Source organism: Myripristis murdjan, chromosome 11, assembly GCF_902150065.1.
Source record: "Myripristis murdjan chromosome 11, fMyrMur1.1, whole genome shotgun sequence".
Taxonomy (NCBI): Eukaryota; Metazoa; Chordata; class Actinopteri; order Holocentriformes; family Holocentridae; genus Myripristis; species Myripristis murdjan.
In genome coordinates this window covers 20846081-20872819 of record NC_043990.1, presented here as the reverse complement: position 1 = coordinate 20872819, position 26739 = coordinate 20846081, and the positions used below count along the sequence as shown (strand labels likewise).

The window sequence follows — 26739 nt, the reverse complement described above, 5'->3', positions numbered from 1 at the left end:
GATATGATCAGGTAATAAACAAAAATAAGGTCCACAGCTAATTATTGATCAGCTCTCTCCAGAGGAAAATCACACTAGCAGGAGGTTAATGGCGGCGACTGCTGTATTGATTTTTCCCGTAAAATATCTAACTGCAGATTATTACATTCACATTATTTGTGTAGGTTCTCAGCTACGTCGGAAAAGAGTGAGCATGTACAGCATTTCATCACTCTCTCTGTTCCAGTCCAGCCTTGATGGCTTAATGACTGCTTCAGCTGGCAATTGATTTCCTCATTCTTTCTCCACATCTCCTCTCAACCAAAAAAAATCAAGAAAAAATACCCCCCCTCTAATCTCTCCATATCAGATTCATTAAGTCTAAAAGAGTGATTGGGTCCATTACCTGTGAACAAGGTCAAGCTGCACTGCCTTTATCAAATGACAGACCAAATGATCTGGGGTTGAATGTTGATTCGAGTATCCTTATTTCTGGGCTGATTAAAATGCTCTGGATTGCTTTTCCCAAATAGAGCTGACCCGCTGATTTCAGAAAAGTGCCAGAGTTAGTAAAAAGCACATGGCTCAAAGCAAGGCATACACACTGCCTTTAGATTGTAAGTCCTCAGTCAGCATTTGTGCGGCAACTGTGATCTGTCTTTGGATGGTGTGTGTGTGTGTGTGTGTGTGTGTGTGTGTGTGAGTGAGTGCCTCTGGACCAATACCTGAGTAGCTAGGGTTGCTGAGGACATCCTGGACTTGACCTGGAGGAAGGCCACAGAAAAAATACAAATGAGAGTCAGGCGTAAATTATTTCATAAAGTGGACGTAATTAGAAAACGCTGCTATATGGCTTGGTAGTCGCAAGGTGGATTGTAAATAACCTCAGTGCACTGACACTATGAGGTCTCCTAATATCCCATGAGCAACATGTCAGTGCAGACATGGGCCACATATACACCTTCCATCCTGTGCTGCCTCCTTCCTTTCTCTTCCAACCTCCCTCCACTTAATTTTCTTGTTTCAGCTCCACTCAGTCCCGAGTTTTGGGCTGCCCAACTGAATATTAGTTTCACCTAAAAACCCTGCGGCATGGTAGATGTGTGTGTGTGTGTGTGTGTGTGTGTGCAAGAGAGAGAGCGAGAGAGAAAGTGGGCCAGTGGTGTTTGGGCAGGAGACACACCTGACTGTAATTATACCAGCAGAGCTCCTCCAGGAGACCAAGCTATTTCTGCACTCCACCACTTCTTTCTCTCTCTCTCTCTTTCTCTCTCTCTATGTTTTCCTGTTTGTCTATCGCTCTTTCTCACTTTTAATGCAACGTATCCCTTGCTCTCCCTTGCTGCCCCCTGCTTCTGTGTCTCTTGACCTCCACCTCCAGTCCTCCTTGCCATCCTCCTTCCTCTCTCCCAACACATCAGTCATCTTCACACATTATTACAGCACCTTGATTGATTACACCCAAAAACTGTCAGTTTCTCTCGCACTGGACTGCGGTGTGTAACGCGGTAATGAAACCAGGAATGATAGCAATACCTATAACAAGAGAATGGCTAAAACAGGTGCTAAAACCATCAGTTTGTCATACAGCGGTGGGACAGACTCACGTGTGTCTCATGTCCCTCCCTAAGGTTGTAGGTGAGATCCTGCTGGATGTCCTGGACGAAGCGGTGCGAGTATTCAGGGTAGAGGTCCAGCACCTCGTACAGCCCCTTCAGGTTGATGCACTGCAGGTCGCAGTAGGTCAGCGCCTTCACATCCGCGTTGGTCTTAATCACCCGGTCGTCGATGGATAAGTTAGCACCGATCAGGTCACCCTTACCTGGAAGAGAGAGCCATGGGTTGGGTAAGTCAAATTCATGGTCATGCTGGTAAAGGACATAACGGGAGTTGAGGATTTACACAGATCTCTTTCTAAAAGGCGTGTCTGTGGAGGTTATGCAGGCAGGCTGGCGCAAATGTCTACCATGGGACAGCCCTTGTGTCAGCAAGCACATGCTCTGCTGAAGTGTCTATGAGCAAGTCACAGCAACCTTACACTCTCCAGGGTGCTGTTCTCTAGCTGATCCTGACCTCTGACCTCCCCAGGGACAGGGGGCAAGGGGGAAAAGGATTTCAGAACATGGATCAATAAAGCATCGCATTTATTCGCTTAATAGTTCAGTCACTCCTCTGAGCAGATGAGATAAATGAAGGAATGCTGTACTTTACAGCCCTATACTGCTGATAAACCATACAGTATTTTTCACACTTGTACATCTGGTTATTGATAGTGTTTACTGTATGGCTGAAATGAAATGGCTAGGAACACTGACTCCTCTTCTCTTGACACATAACAGAGCAGTAAGCAAAATATCTTGTTCCTGTTCGTGCCCCTTCAGCAGTGACAAAATATTCATAACGGTCTTTGTGAACTGTGAGCGATCCTAAATAATGCTGAGGCTGATGGAGCAGCTGTCGTGACTGCTCTCATTGCTCCCCCCCACCACACTCCCCCATCTCTGTCTCCCTCCGTTTTGTTTTGCCGTCCGTTCCTCCTCACCTTCCCTGCCCTCACTCCAATCATTATTTCTCTCCCTCCTTCTGTTCTACATTTCTCGCTCCTCGGTTTCCCTCCTTCTCTATCACGACCCCACTTCCTACTCGTGCTCTCTTCCCTCTTAATCTTTCTTCTCCACTTTTCTTTCTTTCTCCCTTTCTCCCTATTCTGTTTTACTTCTCTATCTTGTCACTCACTCTCTCCACTGTCCAACACCCCGCCTTGCCTATGCCCTGCTCATTATTTCCTTCCCCATTTCACTTTTCTATCTTCATTTTCTCCACCTCTCCTTTTCCTTCTCTGTCACCCTTTCTCGCTCCCTACCTCCATGGCGTCCCTCAGCCCGGCCTCACTGTCTCTCAGCTTTTGTTTTCAGCATTGCAATACAGATTTTCTCCATCAACCACCCATCCTCCTCCGTCTCTTCGTCCTCATGTTTGCGGTCCCTCTCCCCCAGTTTCTTGCTGAAGAAACTGTCTGTCTCGCTACCTTTCCTAGCGGCCTGTCTGTGGCTGAGGATTTGTGGTCTGACACGGCTTTTGGAGACAGAGAGAGAGAGAGAGAGAGAGAATGAGAAGTTTTTTTCTCCTCCAGTCAGACACTCAAAGTCAGCCTGACCTTCTGCGCAGTCAGCAGGTGAGCAGCGATGATGCTCTCCACCTGTCAAACCTATGCACACACACACACAAGCACATGCACACACACTGGGGGAAGAGGAGCAACACAAGGAGGAAAGCAAACAAAAACAAAGAGACACAAACATCTTTGTGTGCAAGCACACAGGAACCTACTACATAAATACACACACACACACCACCACACACGGACACACACACGCAGGTTTTTATAATGAACATGGGCACAAGTTTTGGACAAAAAAATAGGTAGAGACATTTGACACAGATACGCACACACATGCGCTCACACACACACACACACACACACACACATCACACAAGAGGCTAAACGATCATTACAGACTAAACAAGTGTCTAATTAAAGAAAAAGTGATGGATGGAGAGGCAGGGGTGTTCATTTAGTTCTTTAACTCTGTCTGTCTCTCTGTCAGTCTTTGGTTTACACACAAACACACACACACACACACACACACACACACACAACTGACATATGTGGAAGACTGGTCTATAATGCTGTGCATGAAGGTCAGATAGAGCACCTGCCCTTAAGGTCAGTACAGGAGGTTATGTTATAGCAGCTGTCAGGGACTTATCTAAGACACAACACTGTCAGACTGACAATCACTAAAAGTTTGACCTCTACCACCTACCTCTGCACATAGCTCTGGATTAGAAATGACTGAAATGTACTGTTGGATAAGGATGGACTGAACTATAATGGGTTGGACTGAGCTGCACTGGACTGCATGCTGGACTGCTAACTCATGCATAAAATGATGCAAGCTGAAGTATCTGAATGCTCAGGGCTGTTTCATTAGTTCCATATCTGCCTATGGGCATTGTTCTCCAACAATGGACTTGCCAATATTTTTCAAGCTGACACTGAAGCTTATGTTGCCTAACACCCAGTAAAGCTTTGGAAGATAAGGCACTTGCCAGAAGGATTCCAGCTCCCTCATTGGCATATGCAACTATAGATAAGCCTTTCTTCAGTTCCTACACTAAGAGAATACTGCTGAAACAATGGCACAAAACTGGAGTTTATTTTATGGAGGTTTTATAACAATAGGCTCCAACAGTGAGCCGTGGCCTTTAGGACATTATAATGCTCCTTGTTCTGAACAATGGGCTCCATTACAGGACTCAGCTTTATCACAATGAGCCGCACAGAGCTTCATTACCAAGCCCGCTGCAGGGAGTTTCACTGTTAAACTATAATGATGGTACAGAGGGATTTACACTCCCTCTTCCCTGCCCTCTCCCCGTCCCCCCCTCCACTCATCCATCGTACCCAGTATGGCCAGCACCGTGTTGTCTTTCAGCACCTCCATAGACCCCGAGCAGACGAAGAAGATGGCCTGGAGCGCGTCACCCTGTCGGAGGAGGTACTCCCCCGGGGCACAGAAGGACGTCTTGATGTGCAGTGACAGGGAACGCAGGCAGCCACGGCTGGCTGAGGAGAACAGCGAAAGCTCCAGGATCTCCTTGTTGAGGTGCATGGTGATGTCGGAGCGCAGCTCATCAGGGAAGTCCTTCAGGAGCTATAAGGAGGAGGAGGGGGTTGAGGGAGAAAGAGAGGGTGGGTGTTGGGGCAGCGGAGGGGGGCAGTGAGACATGCAGTGAAAATGATGCATGTTGCAACTGATTGATTACATGACTAAAATGTGACCAAAACTATTAGCTTCACTGTGACAAAAGATGATGACTGGGCTAAATAAAAAAAAATATGTGATAAAATTCACAGTTATGGCAAAACTTACACTTATAAAAGACAGTAAAACTGACAGTAAAACAAAACCAAGCCATATGGACTTCAATTACTGGGGGGAAGGAAGCGTTTGTTGTCACACAGTGGATAAGGTAAGAAACAAAATGGGGAGACCTACTCCAAACAGTCTAGCAGATATCAGCAGCTAAGAAAAACATTCACACAAACCTTAATAATTGTAGGACAGTGCAACTATTTAGAGTGGCAGTAACATCAAGTTTATTTGACCCTAAAATCACTGTTCACAGTCTCAAACAGGGCCCCAAAGACCCACAAGTATACAGCAAACAAAACAGGATGCTACCCCCCGACTTAATGCTCATAATGGCCAATAAAAAACTCACAGAAACAGAACAGAAAAAAAGGAAGAAGTCTTGAGAAGGACCACGGAGAGACGAGACCAGGCAGGTGTGTAATCGCTGCCGTCCCACGGAGCAAATTAAAGAGCAAACAAAGCAGTAACCTCTGTATCAACACACAGTGGCGCCCCAGTCCTATATCCAAACTACAGGGTAATACAGTGGCAGTGCTAAGGCAGAAAACAGTTCTGCCATTTTGGAAACCAGCTGGCTGTGGAGTGTTGAAAGTGAAACCAAAACAAATGTGTGTTGTTGTGCGTCATTGGAAAAATTTTTCAGCTCACTGTCCCTGCTCAAAAAATGTGCTGCTTTACCCATCTGTATCTACTTCATTCATTTTGGGATAGTACAATCCTGGTGAAGCTCGTTCTTGTGACAGGGAAGGGGTTAACTGACCAGACATGGTGGGTGTATCACACTCACATGGACCAGTAAATACCACCATAAGGGTAAGAATCCAAACTATCACTTTAAAGGTCATTCTACTTCCATATTTATTTTAGGGCATTTAACTGATCATTAAACTCACTGATGTACCAAAGAAGGAAAACACCTGATTTCCTGTATACACAGTCGCTCAAACATTCATGCACACTCATGATCTATCTCTCCCCCTTGTCTGTCTCTATCACTCCCGTATACATAGACAACCAAAAACAAAGATAGCCAATTCAAATAAACCCAAACATCACAAGTCACCTGTCTGTGTGTCTGTCAGTCAGGTTCCTTGTCAGGACAAAGATCTGGCGCTCACTGTCATGTAGAGTCGATCAATGAGTCATCAGAGCCAGGCTGACTTTAATCAACGGGCCCATCTATAATTCATATGTCTGGGATTCATCATCATCACTCCATCTAAACACTGGGCTCTGACAGCTGTCTCACAGGCATTCACAGCCCACAGGGATGAGCTGCTATTGCTACCGCTGGCTGTCTGCCTCCGTTTCCCTGTGCTCACCGAGAAAGGTGATGTTCCACCTCCTTTTCTCTTGGTGTTTCCTGCAGGCTATTCTCGTTTCCACATTCTCAAACCTCACTCTCTCCACACGCTCGAGCCATTCTCTCTGCTGATCTGTATTGTTTACATTTTCACCATTTAGACATTTAATAGAGATGCAGATGTAAGTCCTGCAAGGGAATAAACCCCTGACGATTAATGTGACCAAATACTCCTGTCTTCTTAAAATGATTATCAATGACATAGACAAGTTATTTCTCTTTGTCTCTCTATCTCTTCCCTCATGTTGTCTATCTTGATGGTCAGTGCTGAAATAGGTATCATGCTCCAACATTGTGAGGGATTGCTTTATATTGATCATAGTCCCATTTGATAACATATGGGACTAATGGACTAATCTGAGATTTGAAATGAATTATTGACCCATATATTCAGTGATGTTAAGTATCGAAAGTAGAGGTTGACTGGACAAAAAACAAGGTTACAGGTTATGCCAACTTATGCAAGGTGTGCATGCAGGTGTACATTTTGTGTGTACGTATGCATGCTGGTATGTGTGTGCATATGTGTGTGTGTCTGCCAAAGTGTATGTTGTGATTTATAGGTGACAAATAGATGGTTCAAACTGAATCCCATTCCTACAGTACCTCATTGGAATCAATGCCGTTGTTGACCGACCAGGTGGTCTGGAAATATTCCAGCATACGCTGCTTGAGGATCTGCGGCAGACGATGGACACGTATGAAGTCCTTTAGGTCTTTGGTTCTGGTGTGATACTGGGACCAGCGAGAGTACATCCGCTGAATGATGGCTGTGACGTTACCAAAGACCAATGCATGCATCAGCGCTGCAGGGAGGGAAAGTGAAGGAGGGAGGGAGGGAAGAAGGGGCAGGTAGATGTGCAAGGATGAAGGATGAACGACAGTGAAATAGATTAGATTCATGATGAATCGAGACAGATAAAAAAGACAAAAGTTGGTTTATTTTGCATGACAGCTAAATTGTTTATGACGTTGTAGACTACTATGCTTTGTGTAACACCTTGTCGTTTCCAATCTCATTTCTCTTCTGCAGACATTTGTCATATTTCAAACTGTATAACAGGATTAAGGAAGAAGGGAATGGGTATTTGCGCTGTAACTCTCTAATAATGCAATAATCCAGTTTCTTCCCCAAGTGCACAAAGTTTGACCTACGCTCTGCTGTAAATCTGAACAGGCACTTTGTATATTTATGTTTGTTTTCATTTCACATTAACAGAGAGGGTGACAGTGTGAGTATGCCTGTGCATTTATGTGTGTGTGTGTGTGTGTGTGTGTGTCTCAGGGACTGTTATTGCCCCCAGGCAGCTAGGGACATTTAACATTTAGCCGAGCCAGAGTGGGGAGTGTCCACAGGGGAAACCCTGTCACTGTGACCTCCATTCATCCCCCAAAAAATAAAACCCAGTTTACTGATCCAGTTTAAGCTGGCTGAGACCAGCCTGCTGCACCCTGCTTAATACGAGTATTGGTCAGTGGGTTATGATGAAACTATTGTTAAACTGTGTGCATACAGTATGTGTGTCTGTGTACACCCTAAAATAGGTCAATCTTAAATGTGTCCAGGGTCCAAAATTAACATTTTGGCTTAAATGCCAAAGGTGGCTGGTGGATGAAAAAAAAAATTATAGCCAGACAGATTTATTACCAACTGAAAATAATTGCTTTTAATTTGCTATTATTACTTCTTGGTCTCATATGCGGTTCTCATTCTAACAAAAAAAATCATCAGCCATCAAACTATGGTTTGATGACTGACACAATTACATACTACACACGGCACACACAGCATGGCAGATAGCTGATTGAAGTGACAGCAAACCAGCAGCTTTCTCCAGCACATGTAGGAATTTTTTTTCTACCAGCCAGAGTGGCAGGTGGTCTTCATAATTTACTTGCCAAAGACTAAATTTACCCGCATTTTGTGACTGGTGAGTGTTAATTTTGGACCCCGAATGTGTCCAAAAACAAAAAAACAAAAAAACTTATCAATCATGCCAGAGCATATTAAGCAACTAGCCCAAACAGTGCAGTCATCGCTACTTTTGTATCTTCTAATCAGACATGTTGTATGTATGAGGAGTATGGCTATGTATGTGACAAATAAAACTCTTGAAAGTCTTGCATCTCTAAAAGATTGGATGGAATTCTACAGTGAAGTCTGGATTCAAATCCAGCAAGAGGCAATGTAAGGACAAAGACGGAGAACAGGAAAACGTACGCAGTAAATGCACAACAGCAAGATCTCATTGTTGTAGTGCGAACCTACAATACTGCAATACAGTGATGTGTTTTCATGAAACCAGCATTTTAGGATCAGATCTCAAAAATGATCTTGAACTGATAAGTGTAACCACTGTCATACGTGCACATGGTGCAGTTTGTGTATGCATTCTGTCCACCTCCTATAAGCATGGTGCAGATAGAAAAGATCTTCTCAGCATCGGTGTTGGCCGACACGTTGCCAAAGCCTACGCTGGTCAGGCTGCTCAGGGTGAAGTAGAGCGAGGCGATGTAGACGCTGCGGATGGAGGGACCGGTGCCCGTCCCGTTCACACCACCCATGGCGCTGTAGGGCGACTCCAGGCGCCTCCCAAGCTCATGGAGCCATCCTGGGGGGAGAGGCAGAGAGGATTAGGGAATGTGATGAATAATGAATAGAGACAAACAGACAGCCAGTGAGGATATTAACATTCGTCTTATGCAATGACACATTTTCCAGGCTAATAACCTTTTCCTCATTCTGTCTATCATGACACCACACAAAGCACATTCAGGTCAGTCGGGGTGAGATACTTCTCTTTACTTGTGCACTGTACTGTAAAACTTCTTCACAGTGTACAGCAATTAAGAGAACCCTTTTCTACTAATCATGTCTGTTTTCTGAGTAGTATCTAATTGTCTCCAAGGACTGAAAATCAGGGAAGGGACTATTTTGTCTCCATCGATCTGCCCACCCATCAAGTGCACTTTCCGAGCCTTTGCTGGGCGTAACTTGAGGGAATGATGGATTTTGACTCTGTGGTTTGGCAATTTCCATATGAACCTGATTGGAATCACCACAGTGCCATCTCCATACCAAGAGGACCCATAAACATCATGCTAAATATCTCACACACTGCCAGGTCAGCTGTGAGACCTTTGGACAAGGACAATTTTCACTGATATCCATTCATCCAACATTAAGTATGAATTCCTGCCATAACGATGCGTGTATAAAAAACTATACGTCAGCACCAAGACTGTTCCCTGGAACTGCACCAAATCTGTGCTTGTTATCAATTTAATTACAAGAAGCTGCACCTCAAATGTCAAAGCTTGGGAATGCTTGGGAACTGGAACTGATCCCTGGTCAGTCTGGTACAGAGACATTCAGCTCATCCCAAGAGAGTCTCCAGCAGAAACTGAAGAACTGTAATTGGACAGAGGCCCCTAATAGCCACCTGGCATTGGTGCAAGATCAGCGTCAGGCTCGCATAATTTACAACACATTCATCCTGCCAGATACACTGACCTGTGATCATGTGACTAATGCCCAAATGAAGTAATTGGTAAAAAAAGAAATGTGCATCCGTCTCATGACCCAGTCAATGCTGACCCAGAGCCAGTTTGGAGATGCCAGGCAGAGGTAATTAAAGCTGAGTGTGGCTCATCAATACTGACCACGGATCAGCCCTGGAGGCCTCATTATATGTGGGACCTTTAAGCTGAGGGTGAGCATTAATTAGGATGCGAATCACTCCATTGTCTCATTGTCAATTTCACACACACACACACACACACACACAGTCTAGTTGTTGCTGTCATGCTTTCATTCTATTCATATTTTACTTTCATTAAGGGTTAATAGAATCAATAAAGAAATCACAAACCCAATTTAACTACTGAAATGCAATGTTTACTGAGCAGTTAACAGAGAAAGTCACGTCAGCAGTAGTGTACCTGGTCTATTGAGGCGAGTTAATCTGCAGCATGCTAGCTTTAATAAAGCTGAAATTAAATCCTAACACGCAACTGCAATGAGGAGCACAAATAAAGCAGGTGACAAGGATGAAAACACCGGTGTCCGGTTTCAAATTTTTATGTCCATAAAACCAGCAGTCCTGGAAAAAAAGCTTGAAAAATCACTTCTTTTACTCACTTCAGCTGGTCAAAGCAAAATCTGACAATTTACTCTAATGGCTATAATGCCCATTTATTGTAATTGTGGCCAGAAGATTTCATCTACCCATTAAAGTCCAATTTTCCCTTAACATTGATTTAGGTGTGCTGGCCTGTCACAACTGGAAAATGGCTCCCACTGCTACAAAAGTGTACATAAAAATGGAAATTTATCCATAAAACGAAACAAACCAAAAAAAAAAAAACATTAACAGTGAGAATTGAAATGACAGTACAATTGCTCTTGTGTCATGCTATAAAAAAGAGCCATTTGTAAACTGATCCTCGAATGGACCTCGGACCAAACCCGGATATCAGAACCTAAACTGAAGCCACTGTCCATATTTTGTGACACATTGTGAAGACATTTATTCTTTACCACTGACCAATCACTGAGCATCTTGGTGTGAAATTGTTCTTAGAGGTAATGTGTGCCACCACTGGCCAACTGTACTCCATACCATGCTCTCTCATTTGACAGTTAAAGCATCTTGTCATAAAAAAAAATAAATAAATAAAAAAAATAAGCTTTTCACAATGTTGACACGTTTTGATTGTGCAAATAGAGTTTAGTTTCTTGACAACTAACTGAACCCATATCCACCGGACTGGTTTTACTGGTGGAAAGTCCGTCACTGAAGCATAAATCCCTTCTTTAATTTCTGTCCAGAATAATCCAGCATATGACTTTTACAGGTCTGTATAATAGATCTGGAGCAAAGTCCTAGTGTTTCATGGGAAACTTAGCAGTCATCAGATAATTGCAATCCACTTTCATCTGAATTTCCATAATGTCATAATGCATTACATTTTTTTTGACAGGCCAGCAGATTATCATAATGCATGCCTGGAAATGTAGAATGTATAATATGCCCTTTTACATCCAGGCGATGAGCAGGTAATTGGAGGCAAATCATATCAACCCTTTATCCCATAAGAACAGGCCTACACACTCTCCTCCAGTAATACTAATGCAGTTCAAATAGCGTTTAAGACACCTTCCATTACTCACCGATTTCCCAGGAGTAGGCGTTGGCCTCTATCTCCATCTTGCCGATGATATACCAGATGCAGGCCATCCAGTGGGCCACCAGGGCGAACACGAACATGAGCAGGGTCAGGACCACCGTGCTGTGCTGCGAGTAGCGGTCCAACTTCTGGAGCAGCCGGAGAAGACGCAGCAGCCGCACTGTTTTCAGCAGGTGGACAACAGACACCTGGAGACGGGACAGCGGTCAAAGATATCGCTTTACTCTGATCAAGTTATTGTCACAGGGCTGTCCTGATTTGAACTCTAATTAGAATTGCCATAACTGAAACACAGAGCTCAGCCACCACCGCCCTCATCACCATCATCATCACCATCATGACCATCATCATCATTTCAACAATTACAGCTACTGAAGGCAAAATGTGTTTCATTCCTCGCCGAGCAGTGATCAAATACCACTGCCACATAATCTCCTTTTCATTTCCTGACATTTGAGGGTGTTCTGCTGACGGCAATGTCAGAGAGAGAGAGAGAGAGAGAGAGAGAGATAGCAGACAGTTATTCTCTGATAAAAGGATGCCTGAACAGGTACAACATGTATTTAACAATATTCTCGCTGTTGTCTTCTTTTTAAAGACAGGAATGCTCATGGGAGGAGTGATAAACAAGAGGCTGCTTAACACGCACACACACTCGCACACACAAAAACACACATATGCGCACATGCATGCGCAACACTGCCTCAGCAGCAGAGAGGCCTTCCCCAAGATTCATGTCCTATCCACCCCCGCCCCCTTTCCCATGTAAAACATCACAAGCTGATTCAAATGCCTTCATATTCTATAATTAAAGCCTGGAAAATGCTTGTAAAAATGTCGACAATATGATCTCTGTGCACATTTGTGAGGATAATTGAATGTAAAAACACCAATTAGAGCAATCATGTGCTTCCTCACAGGTGCATTTTTGTTTTTGTGACCTGCCATCCTCACCCTCTATTTCTCACTTCCTGTTTTCTTTCAGTGATTCTCTGTATCCCTTTTCTCTCTCCCTCCCTCAGTCTCTCATGTGTTTCACCCAGAGCTTTCCACATTCCTCGAACCACCTACACACACTCTTTCTCTCTCTCTCTCTCTCTCTCACACACACATACACGAAAACCGATACACATGACACGTATGACTTTAAGTTCCCTTTCAAATCTTTCCTAGATTCCTGTGCTGCTGTAGAGGTGCTGTGAATGTCATCTATTGTGCGCTTACTCCTCAGGCAATCTCCAGCAGCAGTCTATCATATGGGCCTCACCACCACGTATCCCCATTAGACACACACACACACACACACACTCACTCACACACACCAGCCCAGACTATTATTTAGAACCATGTAGGACAGGGAGGATATTTGTAGCCTTTCCATGAGGATGTGTGTGTGTATTGTATGTATAATGTGTGTGTGTGTGTGTGTGTGTGTGTGTGTGTGTGTGTGTGTGTGCGCGCGCGCGCACGTGCATGTATGTGTGATAGAAGTGGGAAGTGAGAAGCATTACAGATAAGGGGGAAGTCAAAAGTGAGACAGAAATGGTATGCAGCAGGTATATAAATTAAAAAGTGGGGTGTGGGACACAAGTAAATACAGATAAAGAAAACAGAGGATGGAGCAGTGTATATGTGTGTGTGAAAGTGTGTGGAAGACAGAGAGTGAGTGAGAGAGAGTGAGAGAGAGAATGTCGGGTTCTTCCTCCACAGACAAATTGGAGGCAGCTGCCTTTCAGTCCCAGTGCAGTTTAACACATTTTTGTGCTCAGACTAATAACCATCATTCTGTACAACAGAATTTTCTAATTTTTGCACTATACCATAGTGCCATAAACTCAGAGCTGCCAAACAAGAAGATCACCTCTGAGTTTGTGCTCACTAGCCTGGCTAACTGGAGGCTAAATCAGACAGACCGAGTGACTGCACATGTATGGGGAAAATTTATTTCAGCAACTGTATAATAACTCTAGTCAACACAAAATACAAGGATTGCATTGGTATAATATAACATGTGGTATGTATTGATTGTCAGATACCGTTTAGAATAAAACCAAGGTATTTGTCAGTGTGCACAAGCACAGACTGCCGGCTAAATGGCTGACTGTGACACATTCTATGCTAGCTGTTAGCAAATTAGATAAAACAGAGAACACACAACATTCTTGATGTATAACATTACTATATATAAGAACAAAGACACCTATAAAGTGTATGTAGGGCAAGACAGCAAAATCTAGCATCACTGGCTTCCGAGGGCCATGGCGCTGAAAGAAGAGGTCAAATCGCTTCGATTGCTTGATTTGATTCATGCTCAACATTTTTGGTATATTGTATGCGTATGTTTAGTTCAAATTGTGGGTGTGAATAGCCCGGACAATGTTGTGGTGAATGCTGACAACTGGGACATTTTAGTGTATTAGGGATATTTGTTGGGACTCATAACACCCAGCTTGAAACCGGGACAATCCCGGGCACACCAGGACGTCTGGCCACTGTATGCCTTAGACATTGTTTGCCTGTGAATACCCACAAAACAGAATGTTGTTTTATAGTGTTTTCCATTTTTACAGGAAGCATAGATTCACAGTGTTGAGGCTCTTCATTTAAATAGTTAAAGGAAAGTTATGCCTTGGTTATTGTTGGACTCCGTACTGTTGACTACCTGTCTCCTTTGCAGGCGAAATGCATTGCAATTGTAGTATAATTAACATTGCACTACATAATTTATAGGCCTTCTGCAAAAAAATGCATTATCACAAGTTTAAGTGTATAAATGATGAGAAATGCTTTGACCCAAATGAGACTTAACTCATGGACGTGACTGAGTTGCTGCAGGAATATTATAGAGATGTTTGAGGTGACTTTGCCTCTGTCTCATTTTGTACCAAGAAAAACCGTGGAATGAGAAAACTGCAAAAGCGTATGATAGAGAAGAAAGAGTACTTGAACGAAGCAGGTGTGCAGACACTGTCCCATCGCAGCTCCTCCTGCATTCATCTTCACTTCTGTATGCTTTCGGAACATTTTAACACCCTGAGCTGTGAGAAACAGTGAACTGGTGCAGCGTGAGGGATAATAAAGCCTCTTGCCAAACCCTGGGGAGAAGCAACATCTCCTCTCCTCTATCTATCACCACTCTACCTTCCACCTATAGACAGAGCATCGGTGGGAGGTGCTTGCTTACAACAGGAGCAATGAACAGTGCACACATCACTCCTATACACTTCGCGCTATTTTCTCCTTCTTCACATCACCCCTCCTGCATCTGCCAATCACGTTTCCATTTCTGCAGCTTATCAAGTACAAAATTTACATTTTTTGCTACCTGACTTTGCTTCAGCTTTCATGACAGTATGTGCACACATGAGAATGAAGGGTTCATTATCTTTCCCCCTGCGGCCACACCTCTAGCCCTTCAGGCCAGTCACAACTGCGCATTCGGCTGTGTTGTCATTGTTGATGTTGTTGTTGTGGTTTGCACACTAGGTCTGGGCCAATAAGCATGAGTCACGTGGGGCTCCGTCGCACCCAGATACCAATTAGGCCTCCAGGCTCCAGAGACTCATAGGAGCCTTAATAATCACTGTAGCAGTAAAGTATTAATATCAATGGGAACTGCCTTTGGCCTGGGTGTAATAATACTCCAGCAGAGGAGACTGCTGCTTTAATCATCATCTTACTGATCATTTTATGTAGATGAGATTATACGCCTCTTCAAAATATAGATGGAGGGGACAGACAGGGTCAGCCAGTTTAGTTTAGTTAACTTTACTTGGACTGCTATAAAATTTAAAAATACAATGACGATGTCGATGAAAAAGATTCAGAATGAAGCGAATTTATTTGATGGATGGACAGACGAATATGCCCAAGTTTCATCGTGTGGGACAGTAAATTGTTTCTCCAATGACTTGGTTGATTTAAAATGCTAGAGTTATCGTGTCTGTGTGAGCCTCTACTTTTGCAGCAGTTCAAACAGTAGAAGGAAAAAAACTCAATACTACACAAGAATGGAGTATAAAATGAGACAAGGGAGTGTCGAAGTTGAGGGGATGAATGGTAGAACACAAGCACAGCAAAACAGCACAGGTGAGTGAGAGGGTACAGTATGCGCCGAACAGAAAAGAAAAGAAAAAAATAAGGCAGAGTAAAATGGGAACAATTTTTAGAATGAGGCAGAAAAAAGCTAAAATGACAGATATATAAAACAAAAAAGAGAGCGAGAGAGAGCCAAGGTGGAGATATTGCTGAGGCCCCTTGGCTCATTTTGGTGAAAGATGGCTTGTGTCCTCAAAGGGGACATCAGTCTGAATGCTCAGTCCTTAGAGGGCACATTGTGCCGAACGCTCCACAATTACTGGCCATTCCTGGCCTCCCCTGGCAGCGGGGAACTCGTGGCCCAGTGGACGTGCACCCAAGCCCCAATCCGCTGAGAGCACTTGGTATTTCCATTAATAGAGTCTGGAACCAAACAGGCCCCTTTGCCTGAAGCACCATGTCACTGTGCCCACACCCACCCACGCCTCCCACCCACCATATCAGCCGCCGTCTATTCTTTTCCGCTCACACTTTCTTTCACAGTACCTTTTTTCAGTTCAGCATCGGCTTTATTCCTATTCCTCTCATTCTTTCATTCAATGTATCACTCATCACAGCTTTCTTTACAATTCTGGACACTCACTCTGTTCAAACTTCTCTCTTTTCCTTTCTGTTTTTCACCTGTGTCCTTTATTGCGCTTCAGTTTAAATTAGCCCCAGTGGACCTGTTTTGATTTCCTGTTGTTCTGCCTACACAAAGACTCTAAAATGCCTATATTCTGTCTGTCTGAGTGTGTGTGTGTACGCTCTCATTCATGCAACGCAAGACTAGATGTTTGTGTGTATCTATTCAATATAATGGACCCATCTGATGTGAGTTACAGTGGTTGACCCAAAGTAAACAGCAGCACAAAGCAGTCAGACAGTCTTTCTGCCAATTAGGGGCCAGAGAAGCAAAATCTTCCATAACATCAAGAAACCAATCAAAACCTCCCAACAGTGTAGCTCTTCCACTGGGTAATATCATTCAGCCAGGGACAAGACAAGGAGGCTTACCTAATTGCTCTACATCTCTATTTTTTCCACCCATTCAGCTATTCTTAGGGGGACCGTGTATTTGGCTATAACAGAACAGGAAAAGGTTTTAATGATACCGCTTTGATTGTTTCCTCAGCCTTTGTAGAGTATGTGAAATCAATACACAGAAAATCAAAGAGGTGCTTGAGCGGTGCTGGAAATGTCAAACGAGGCACTGTGCTGCACACTGCATCGCTGTTTTGATAGCATTACATATTGGATCCACTGAATTGGGCAATCCATCAATCATGAGACGCGGTATTTTACAGTTATATTTAAAGGCATATTCTATAGGCTTGTATAAACACTTGCATATGTTCTTTCTTTCTAAAGGTAAAGAGAAAAGGAGCCTCTTAGAAACAAAATAAAGGAGTGGAATCTACACCTTGTCTTTTTTCTATGTAAATTCTTACATGAATATGGCATCCAACCCTGTATTTACAATATGAATGCACAGGAGCTGATTGATTATGTTTGTTTTATATATTGAACCCAGGAGGTTACGCAACGGGACGATGGCTACTCACCACGCTGACTTTGAAGGCATACAGAAGGTCGAATGGTAATGCAGCCACCAGGTCGATGATGAACCACGTCGTCAAGTAATGGATGCAGATAAGGCGAGCGTCAAAAATCACCTGGCCCGACTTGCTGACGTAGGTGGTCCGGAAGCTCAGTACAATGTCTGACAGGTGAAAAGAAAAGTGAGATACACAAACAGAGTTGGAGATGAGTGATAATAATTTATAGTATGTATCACCATAAACAAACTAAGCCAGGTTAACTAATTTGTTTGCTAAAGATTTACTTACTGAGCTGCTGCATTAAGATACTTTAGAGTGGTTTTCACACACTGGTTCTAAACTCTCAGTATTTATATCATTACCTGATAAAGGCTACAGACTGAATCTTTTGTTAACAATATGTCATCTAGTTTAACTTTGAGCCCATTAACCACTACTAACTTAGAGCTGTCCATACAAACTGAAACAAGGTATAAAAGCACATTTTATTGACCGTTTCACAAATAAAGTTTGCTTTTGCTCTGTTACCTCTCTCCTAATAAAGATAAACTAAACATCCAATGAGTATTTTTTTAATTTACTTCAACAAAGCTTATATTGTAGCTGTCAGATTTTATCAGTAATGGGAAATCATTTAAAGGTGTAGACTTCAGCTGAGGTTGGCAGAGCTAGAGATTATAGATTTAGTGATTATTATGCCTCTGTTCAGGGGTCGGGCATACCAATATGGCATGGCGGTGGCTTCATGTTTTATTATGCCATCAGCAATCCAGTTTATATTAGAAATTTGCATTATTGCTTTACAGAGGGATGCTGCTTTGCGGCACAAATAAAGGAAGAGGGCATTTCATTCAGCGGGGTTTCAAATGGGGTTTATGGGAAATGTGGTCTTGATTTTGATAAACAAGGCCACTGACAATACCACTGATACAAGATAGAAGCTGCCAATACTCCTGACCATGGGCTAATGATTTCTGTGATTAGACCACAACTTATTTGACAATGACATGTATGATTTAAAATGTTAGACATGGCCCTTTTATTGTATGTCCTCATTGTACTTTGTTATTTTATTGTGTTTTTAATATCTACCTGCCCTGGAGATGGAAATGAGCTGTTTAGCGAAATCTGGCACAAAACATCTTTGCTCTTTGAGTTTAATGAATTTTGTACATGATCCCTCATCAAATAAAGCTATAAATCAACAGGTTCAGCTATCTACCCCCTGCAGCTGTGCGACCAACCTATGATAAACAGTAGCTCTACGACGATGTCACTGGCAGTGGTGCTGCGGGTCATGTCATCATCGCCGATGAAACACACGTTGTAAGGTACCGTCACAGCGACATAAAATGTAGCGAGCAGAATCAGCCAATCCCAGCCGGCCTTGAACGTGCTGAAGTGAAGGAGGATGAACTTGGACTTCTTGGCGTCTGCGACCTTGTACTCTGGCAGAGCAGGAGGGTCCCCGAACACGTTCTGGATGGGAGAGGAAGAACAAACAGGTCAAATGTTGTGTCACAAATCTGTTACACTCCCAGGTCCACTCAGCGGTCCTGTGTTCCAACAAACATGGGAATTTCATACGTTCTGTAAAGAATGTGTCAAATATGAGCTCATAGGAAAAAATGTATATCTATTTAAATGTACCTGTAAGCATCGTAATGGTGATTATTAAATTTATTTACATACTTAATGCGTTTTCACAAGCTTATAGAATGTTTCCTTTGCTCTCTGATATACTGTTAAGTTGATTACCCTTTTATTATCAGCAGTAGCAGCACAGGCTAAGAAAACCTTTATGAAACTTGTCTTTATAAAACTTTATGACCACCTTCATGTGCTTTGTTTACTTTAAGTACAGTGTGAGCCTCACTACTGTGTATTATCAAGCTTTATAAGCCTTTCCCAGCTTATCCTGGGTATTTTATGATGGCAGTAAGACAATGCTCCTAAAATGTAACTGTGCACACTGAGCAAAGCAAGCTCTCTCAAAAGAATCATCAGTAAGATCAGCAAAATGGCTGAAGTTGATATTGCTAATACGCTCCTGAGAAACTGGACCTCCAGATTATGCAAATGAACCATTTGCACATTGAGCCAGGAGTGACAGACAGTTGCTGAGTCGCTTAAGCCCGCCACTCACGCTCATGTCTTGAAGTCTCCAAGTAGGAAGTAGTGCCAAAATGTTTTATTTAATAACTAGGTGCTCTGAAAATATACATGCTGTACATAATAGTGTAAGACTTTGTTATAGCAGCTTTCAGTTTGCAAATGGTATCTTATATTCAACTAAATTCTCAGCACACTGGCTTATCCTTCATGAATGACCACTGAAAAGAACTGCTTTGCCCGTCACTATTGCCTGGTTTGAGCTTTGTAAATTTTTGTTGCATCCAAATAAGCTCCTCCTCTGCCATCCTCTTCACCCTCTCACTGCCTCTACATCATTCAAAAGTTCTCTCAAACTACACACTCTGCAGATAAATGTATTCAAATTTCAGATCAGGCGCGTGAATGCCTCTGCCACTGCAAGCAGCAATGTGGCCACAGAAAAAAGAGGAAAATATTCTGTTCCCTAACTCTCCTAACATACACATTTACTACAAATGGCATATACATACTAAATTTAAATTTCCTGGTAAGCCTTTTGTTGCACTGTGTTGATCTGATATCAAGACTGAATTATCAACTCGTTCCAATCTGTTCCACTCAAATTTTTTTAAAGTGAACATGTGATTCACAGGTCTAGAAGCAGGCTTGTATCAGGCATACAGCTTTTGAAATTACAGCCAATAATATCATCACAGATTTTTCACCCAGAAGCACAACCTGGCATTTTGTGTTGTCTTTAAATGTTTTGTGCTCAGCGCAGTGTCTGCTACCTTGTTGAGTTTAATCTTGCTCTTCTTCTCCCTGCTGTGGAGGTGACCAGAGATGTGGTAGAGGATGGTGCTGCTCCGCAGACGAGCTGAGCTAAACGGAGAGCCTGTTTTCACCCTGCCTCGCCGGCGCTCTGAAAACACACCAACACACACACACACACACACACACACACGTACATACAGTTATTTCACAACCCCCCTACAATCGGCCTACTTTACCCCCTTTGGTTAACTCCTGATGACTAAATCTGTCATTATGCTTGATGAAACACTTAATGTCCTGAAAATGAATATAACAGTAAGAATGTGCCATTTCCAAGCAAATTGCACAATTTCAGAGTGCAGTTTAAAAAAATACCTGGGTATTTATAGTCATTTTGCCTTTGTAAATGTCAAAGAACATTTGTTACCTGCTTTGAAAAATGCTGGGTTGTTTCTATAAGCCAGTCGCTGGTTTAAACCACTGGGTTATTTTTCTGGTGTGTGTGTGTGTGTGTGTGTGTGTAGTGTGTGTAGTGTGTGTGTGTAGTGTGTGTAGTGTGGTTCTGTGTTGGTCCATTTCACTCACCCAGTGATGGGTTAGCTGCTTGGTTATGTTCAGTAACCCTGTGGCTGGGTCAATTCAACCAATTCAAGCCAAACTGTATGGGTGTTTTATGGCAGTTTGGTTTTTGAACAGTCCACCGTTTGTCCCTCAACACAGACAGAGGCAGCTTTGCAAGATGTACAATATATCGTAGCCTATTTGCCCTCTGTATGATGTACGATAAATAATACAAAAACATGGCCAAATGTAGCCTACGATAATTTCAACATTTCACAGATATAATGCATAAACTAATTTTATTTCCTGACTGCTGATGCAGGACCGAGTTTATGTGTGTGTGTGTGTGTGTGTGTGTGTGTCCACTAGTTTACAACAGACAAACCAGGATGACACCCCAACACCTCCCCCCAAAAAAGCAGCACCTGGATGGCTCATTTACACAAGGCATGCATACTCAAGCATATGAGACACACAAGAGACTTAATAAAGCAAGGAGAGAACGTGGTACATAAATGAATGAAGAAAGCAAAGTTTTCTTCATGAATATCCACACAGTGAGACAACAGAAAACAACACGGTCAACACAGAGACTGAAAGTAGAGAGGAAAGTGAAGAAGAAAGAAACTTGGGGAGACATCTACTTTGGCAGAGGCGAAACTAAATTAAGACAGGAGAGCCTAGAGGCAGAGACTGAGCCTCCCTCGCTGGTCAAATCAGCATTATATTATCCATGAGTTACAGAAAAGAGATAAGTCTTAAGCTTGGCTTTAAAGGTATCAAGAGAGTTTGCCTACCCAATTTCTGCAGCGAGACGATTACAGAGGAAGGGAAAGTGATAGGAGAAGGCTCAGTGGCCAGCTGTGGGGGCGGATGGACTCTTATATGTCAATAAATGGACCTTAAAATCTGCCCTGGCATGGATTCAGAGCCAATGAAGGGAAGCCAGGACAGGTGTGACTGGGTCAAGCTCCCTGGTTCTGGTCAGGACTCTGGCAGCAGCAGTTTGAACCAGCTGAAGACTTTTGGTAGCAGAGGCTGGCAGAGCGGAGTATTAGCACGTTGCAGTAATTGAGGCGAGGCGTGACAAATGAATAGAGAATGGTTTCTGCATCAGTGTGGCATGGGCCTAATTGTAGCGACACTACAGAGGTGATAAAAGGCAGGTTTGGTTGTGTTTTTAAGATGAATGTCTACTGGTTAACAGTGTCTGCTAAAACACCAGCCCCAGCAAAACAGAGCACTTTTAGGTTTTGATAAGTCACTATTGGGTAGGTGGTTCAATATCAGGTACATTGCTGCTAGCTCTGTGTGTGTAGGTTTGTGTGTGTGTGTGTGTGTTTCTTCCAAGTCCAGTAGATTAAGAAGATAGCGCAGAAGTGATGTGCTCAGATTGAGGATCTAGGTAATGGGAGAAGGCACTTTATTGCTGCTGGGTTTGAGGCCCCATTCTCACTGTTGCGAACCCACAGGATTGGCTCTGGGGGAATAACAGCAGTAACAGGACTGGAGAATAGAAGTGATAACTGCTTTTGAGTGTCCTTTGAAAGTGGGTGCGTGCGTTCTACGGGGTGTGTGCATGTCCGTGCATGTGTGTGTGTGTGCGTGCATGCGTACGGACCCCAGATGAGGCAAACAGACAGGGCCCATCCATAACTCGGCGCAGCCTTGGGGGACGCGACACGGCAGGAGCACAGAGACAGAGACGCGCTTATTTTTAGATCTAATGAATTTCCCTTCGCTTTTATAGCCATGGTGGGAGGTCGGGGAGTGGAGGGTGTGTGTGTGTGTGTGTGTGTGTGTGGGGGGGGGGGGGGGGGGGGGGGGGGGGGATGTAGGTAGGGGAGGAGTGGGGTGGAGGTGGGGTGGGTATGAGGGATAGGTGGGGAAGGGGTAGTTAGGGCAGATTAGGAAGGTGGGAAGGAGAGATAAAAGCACCTGGGATGGATGGAGGGGGGAATTGGCAAGATAGCTGAGAAAGGTGGAGTAAAGAACAGACAAGTAAGGAAATGTGTCAGATAGCAAGATGTGGCAGGACTGACAAAGGAGAGGAGAGGAGAGGAGAGGAGACAGGGGCTATTGACAACAGAGGCTGGGTTTCCCTCTTGTGCTCACGCTGTCCAATCAGTGTGGAGTACATGCCGAGACAAAGCTAACTGGGTTATGTCTGACGTGAGTGTCTCTGTGCCTGTCCGTCCTTGAAAGGCTTCCCCTGCATGGAGTGAAACGCCCCATTGTACCACGACTGCACAGACTCACGCATACCCACAAACACACAGCAACGCACCTTCTGAGAACAGCATCAATATGCAAATGTTTGGGAGAATTACCATGGCTGCGTTCCCATTTAAGAGAGCTTGTCAGACCCAAACCCATTATGGCGAGGCGTTCATCTCTGTCTAAAAGCATGCTGCATCAGCCTTTCCTTTTCAATCGAAAGTGCTTCATTATGTGGGCAAAAATAACTACGCTTTCTGTTTCCTGTTCGCCGTTATTTACAATAATGAGAGCAATTAGGCAAATCCAGGAGGAGCAGACGTGAGATGAGAACAGCCAGAGTTCTGCCTTCACACACACACATACACACACACTGACCTTCCCTTGTTCTTTCTGCTTTGCCTTTGGCTTTAGCTCAGGTGATGTCCTTAAGGAAAGCCTTTGGGGCAATTGATTTTGTGAGCAAAATGCGCTGCTTTGTTTTTCCTTCAGTTGTTCTCTGTATTTACAGTAATTAATATAATTAAAATCCTGAGGGGGGAGGCAAACGCTAGGTGAAGTTCTAACAAAGACTAGGGAGGAGAGGCTGATGATTCCTCAATCCCCCTCACACTCTCTCCACCCCGTTAATAAACCACAGTCAAAACACCACTAATGTTGGGCTGTGACCCCATCTGTAACCCCTGGAATCATCATGTTATTATGTGAGGATTCATAATGAGATTAGAAAAATCAAGTAACTGTAATCATGAATATAAATATGAATTATAAACAAACCAACTGGGTACCTACTGAGCACTAATACCAGACACCCACAGTGAGCTCCTGACTAGTTGTTTGAATAGGGATGGATCTAAGTGTGCAGTAAGACACTTTGTTCTCATCTTATTGCCCCTTTGGCTGAATTAAAGAAGTTGCAACCAACTTAAACTCTTCGACTCAAATTCCCCTTAAATTTTCCCTATTGTGCAAAAATGACACCCATTCTGTATATAATATATTGAATAAACTGTTCAAATTCAACATGCCATTGTTTTGTGACTGCAGCATTACATCAAATCAGAAATATCTAGATGCCTTATGCACCATCTTATACACATTTCCCTGTAATTCAACAGGACATGTTTGGTATGTTTGAAACCTTGGGATCTTACCAAGAATTTAAAATAAGGTTCTGTGGGTTTGAACAAAGGTATAGGTCCTGTAGGGTTGTAGACTTAAAAAGTGACACTGGGTTTGTTTTGATATGTATGTTGACTGTTTTATCTATAAAAAGCAAGCGCCATGCTATAAGATATGTGGGTTTGACTTGTTAGACCTGGCCTCCACACCACCAAAGTCAATATACCTCACCATTTCCCTCATTTAGTGCGAAATCTTTCCTTCTCACTCTCCTCCTCCTCGATCGGTTAGAGGGAAAATGGGCTGTAAACCACAAGTAATCCATCTGATAACAGCAACAACAACACACACGTGCACATGCACACACACTGACCTTCTCTCTTGTCATCATGGATGGCTTTGGCTTTAGTGTCGGTGATGTCTTTAAAGGAGGCCAGAAAGAGCACCACGTCTCCCTTTTCGTTCTTAATGGGCACGATGTCCAGCAGGCACCAGAACAGCACCGCTGCAAGGAAATACATACGTTAGCATGCACGTTCACACACACATGAAAAGTTTTTACACACATCACATAAATGTTCTGTTTCTTAGATTTAGATGACTGTAATTTTACTCAGAACAGATTTACAATGTATGTGTGTGTGTGTGTGTGTGTGTGTGTGTGTGTATTGAGTGGGGAAAAAAACAGAGTAAAAGGTTATGCAAGGTGTTCATGCAGGTGTACGTTTTATGTGTACATATTGATGTTTGTATGCGTATGTTATTGTGTCTGTGTGTGTGTGTGTGTGTGTGTGTGTGTGTGTGTGTGTGTGTGTGTGTGTGCGTGCGTGCGTGTGTGTGTGTGTGTGTGTGCGTGTGCATGCATAAAATAAGTAGATTTTCAGAAGCTCAGCAGGTCAATACCTGTGTGTGTGTATGTGTCCCTGCATCAGTGTTTGTGTCTTTCTCTTTGTTATTTTATCAGCTGGATAAGTTCATGATGTAGCAGCCTATGCTGCAGTCACTGTTTTTTTTTTTTTTTTTGTTAAAAAATGGACCTGGAACAGCACTATCACTTACCACCTGAACCATTTATTTTGCCTTATTGTTATTGTCCATATATTGTACCCAAGAAATAACCTAATCTTTTCTCTCTTTCTGGACACATGCAGTACTCCCTTACTTTTTATACTCCAACTTATCCAAATAACTGAGAAAATGTGAGAAAATATGCCAACACAACCTGGCAAATTATCCCTGCACCTCCTCTGATCAGACTCATTACAATCCAGAGAACACTTCCAGCATTTTATATGTAATAATAATTTATTAGCATACTATTTTGCTGCTAGTCTGCCACTTTTGCACATACTGTACATTACAGGACTTTGTAAGTGAATTACTGGTACTTATCGAATTCATTAACTGCCTTAACTGTAGGTTACTTCAGCCATGATACCAAAAAGCAGTTTTCCGACTTAACCCCAGTGCAATCGATCCATCCACATATTTTCTGTATGAATTGGCAAGGTTCCCTTCACCCCAACACAACTAGGTGGATATTCATTTGTCATAAATGTACATTTGAAAAACAAAACAGCAACAAATCTTCCCAAAAACAGTGACATAGATGTCCACCATGATCCAAAGTCCATGGTGGCAAAGGACAGTGGCAAACAAATACAAACTAGCGGTGGATAGATACAGTTTTTCGTGTGTATATTTGGCTGGTTTGAGCTCCACAGACTAATTCCTATCCAGTCCTGTCATATTGGGGTGAAGGGAGACAGATGAAATCATGGCACAGTGGAAACCTCACCAAATCACACAGGAACTATCTGGATGGATAGATTTCACTATAGTGAATGTGGGAAAATATTTCTTTTGTATTTTGGATGAACTGTTCCTTTAACTGTTAACTGCTCATATTACCTAGTGCTTTTCTTTAAAGGCCTCACCCAGCATTTCCTCTGTGTCTCTAGTTGTTTTGTGACATGCAAACTTCGTCAGCATCAAGCTTTCTAATGTGCAAGCTGAATTCAGGCCTTCATTCTTGTATTTGACTTAGCAAAGTGTGTTTAAACAAGCTTGAGCAGAAGCGAATGGCTGATGAAGAGGGAATTCCCATGGAGTTCCCTCCCGTCACTCCCACTCACTAAATCGTCTTTGCCTGGTGATGACTCAATCACAGTGTGTGTGTGTATATGTGTGTGTGTGCCTGTAAGACAGGGCAGCAACATCAAACACACAGTGAGCGAATGACTGCTCCTAATTGCGCACATGCAGCTTTCTCTTTTCTGGGCAGACAGATGGAGGATGAACCGAGTCAATCAGCTACGTCTATTTTGAGGACTCTGTTGTGACAGACCGAGAGGAAGGGATGAGACAGCATGAAGAGACAATGAGAGAGAGAGAGAGTGAGAGATGAGAGAGAGATGAGAGAGAAAGGGTGAGAGAGGCATGGCAGACAGTCAGAGAAACAACACTATCTCGAAATAGCGAGTGGGTGAAAAGGGAAGGGATGTTAAGGAAAAGGTGTGGCAGGCAAAGAGGGACAGAGGCAAAAAGCAAAACACAATAGGCAGCAGGGAATAAGAAAAGAAGGGAAATGGGGAGAGCAGGGAAAGGGAAGAATGAAAAAGATTAGAAAAAGAGAGACAGGAGGAGAATGATGCCCAGGTTTTAGCCAGGCTGTGTCTACACTGATTTTATGAACTGGGCTGAGCCAGCTAGCCATGTTTCATAAGCTGCTGGTCAGACTGTCCTAAAGCTATTGTAGCTGCAAGCTGTGACAGCGAGGATGAACAGCATTGAATTCTATTTAAAAAGTTTCCTATTTCCATTGGAAGAAAAAAGCCTTTCTTTTTCAGTAATTACCCAT

General features: G+C 43.2%; 1 protein-coding gene across 1 annotated transcript in view; it reads right to left on the bottom strand.

Annotated features, from left to right (window-relative positions):
• kcnh8 (potassium voltage-gated channel, subfamily H (eag-related), member 8) overlaps positions 1-26739 on the bottom strand; it is a 47535-nt gene that overhangs the window by 7469 nt on the left and 13327 nt on the right. Inside the window, exons 3-12 of the mRNA XM_030062969.1 lie at positions 24253-24384; positions 19997-20127; positions 18356-18590; positions 17115-17272; positions 11456-11660; positions 8685-8894; positions 6889-7088; positions 4448-4697; positions 1587-1801; positions 705-743 (exon numbers count right to left, since the gene is read on the bottom strand). Coding sequence (XP_029918829.1) covers positions 705-743; positions 1587-1801; positions 4448-4697; positions 6889-7088; positions 8685-8894; positions 11456-11660; positions 17115-17272; positions 18356-18590; positions 19997-20127; positions 24253-24384 — 1775 coding nt within the window. The remainder of the gene's footprint in view (positions 1-704; positions 744-1586; positions 1802-4447; positions 4698-6888; positions 7089-8684; positions 8895-11455; positions 11661-17114; positions 17273-18355; positions 18591-19996; positions 20128-24252; positions 24385-26739) is intronic.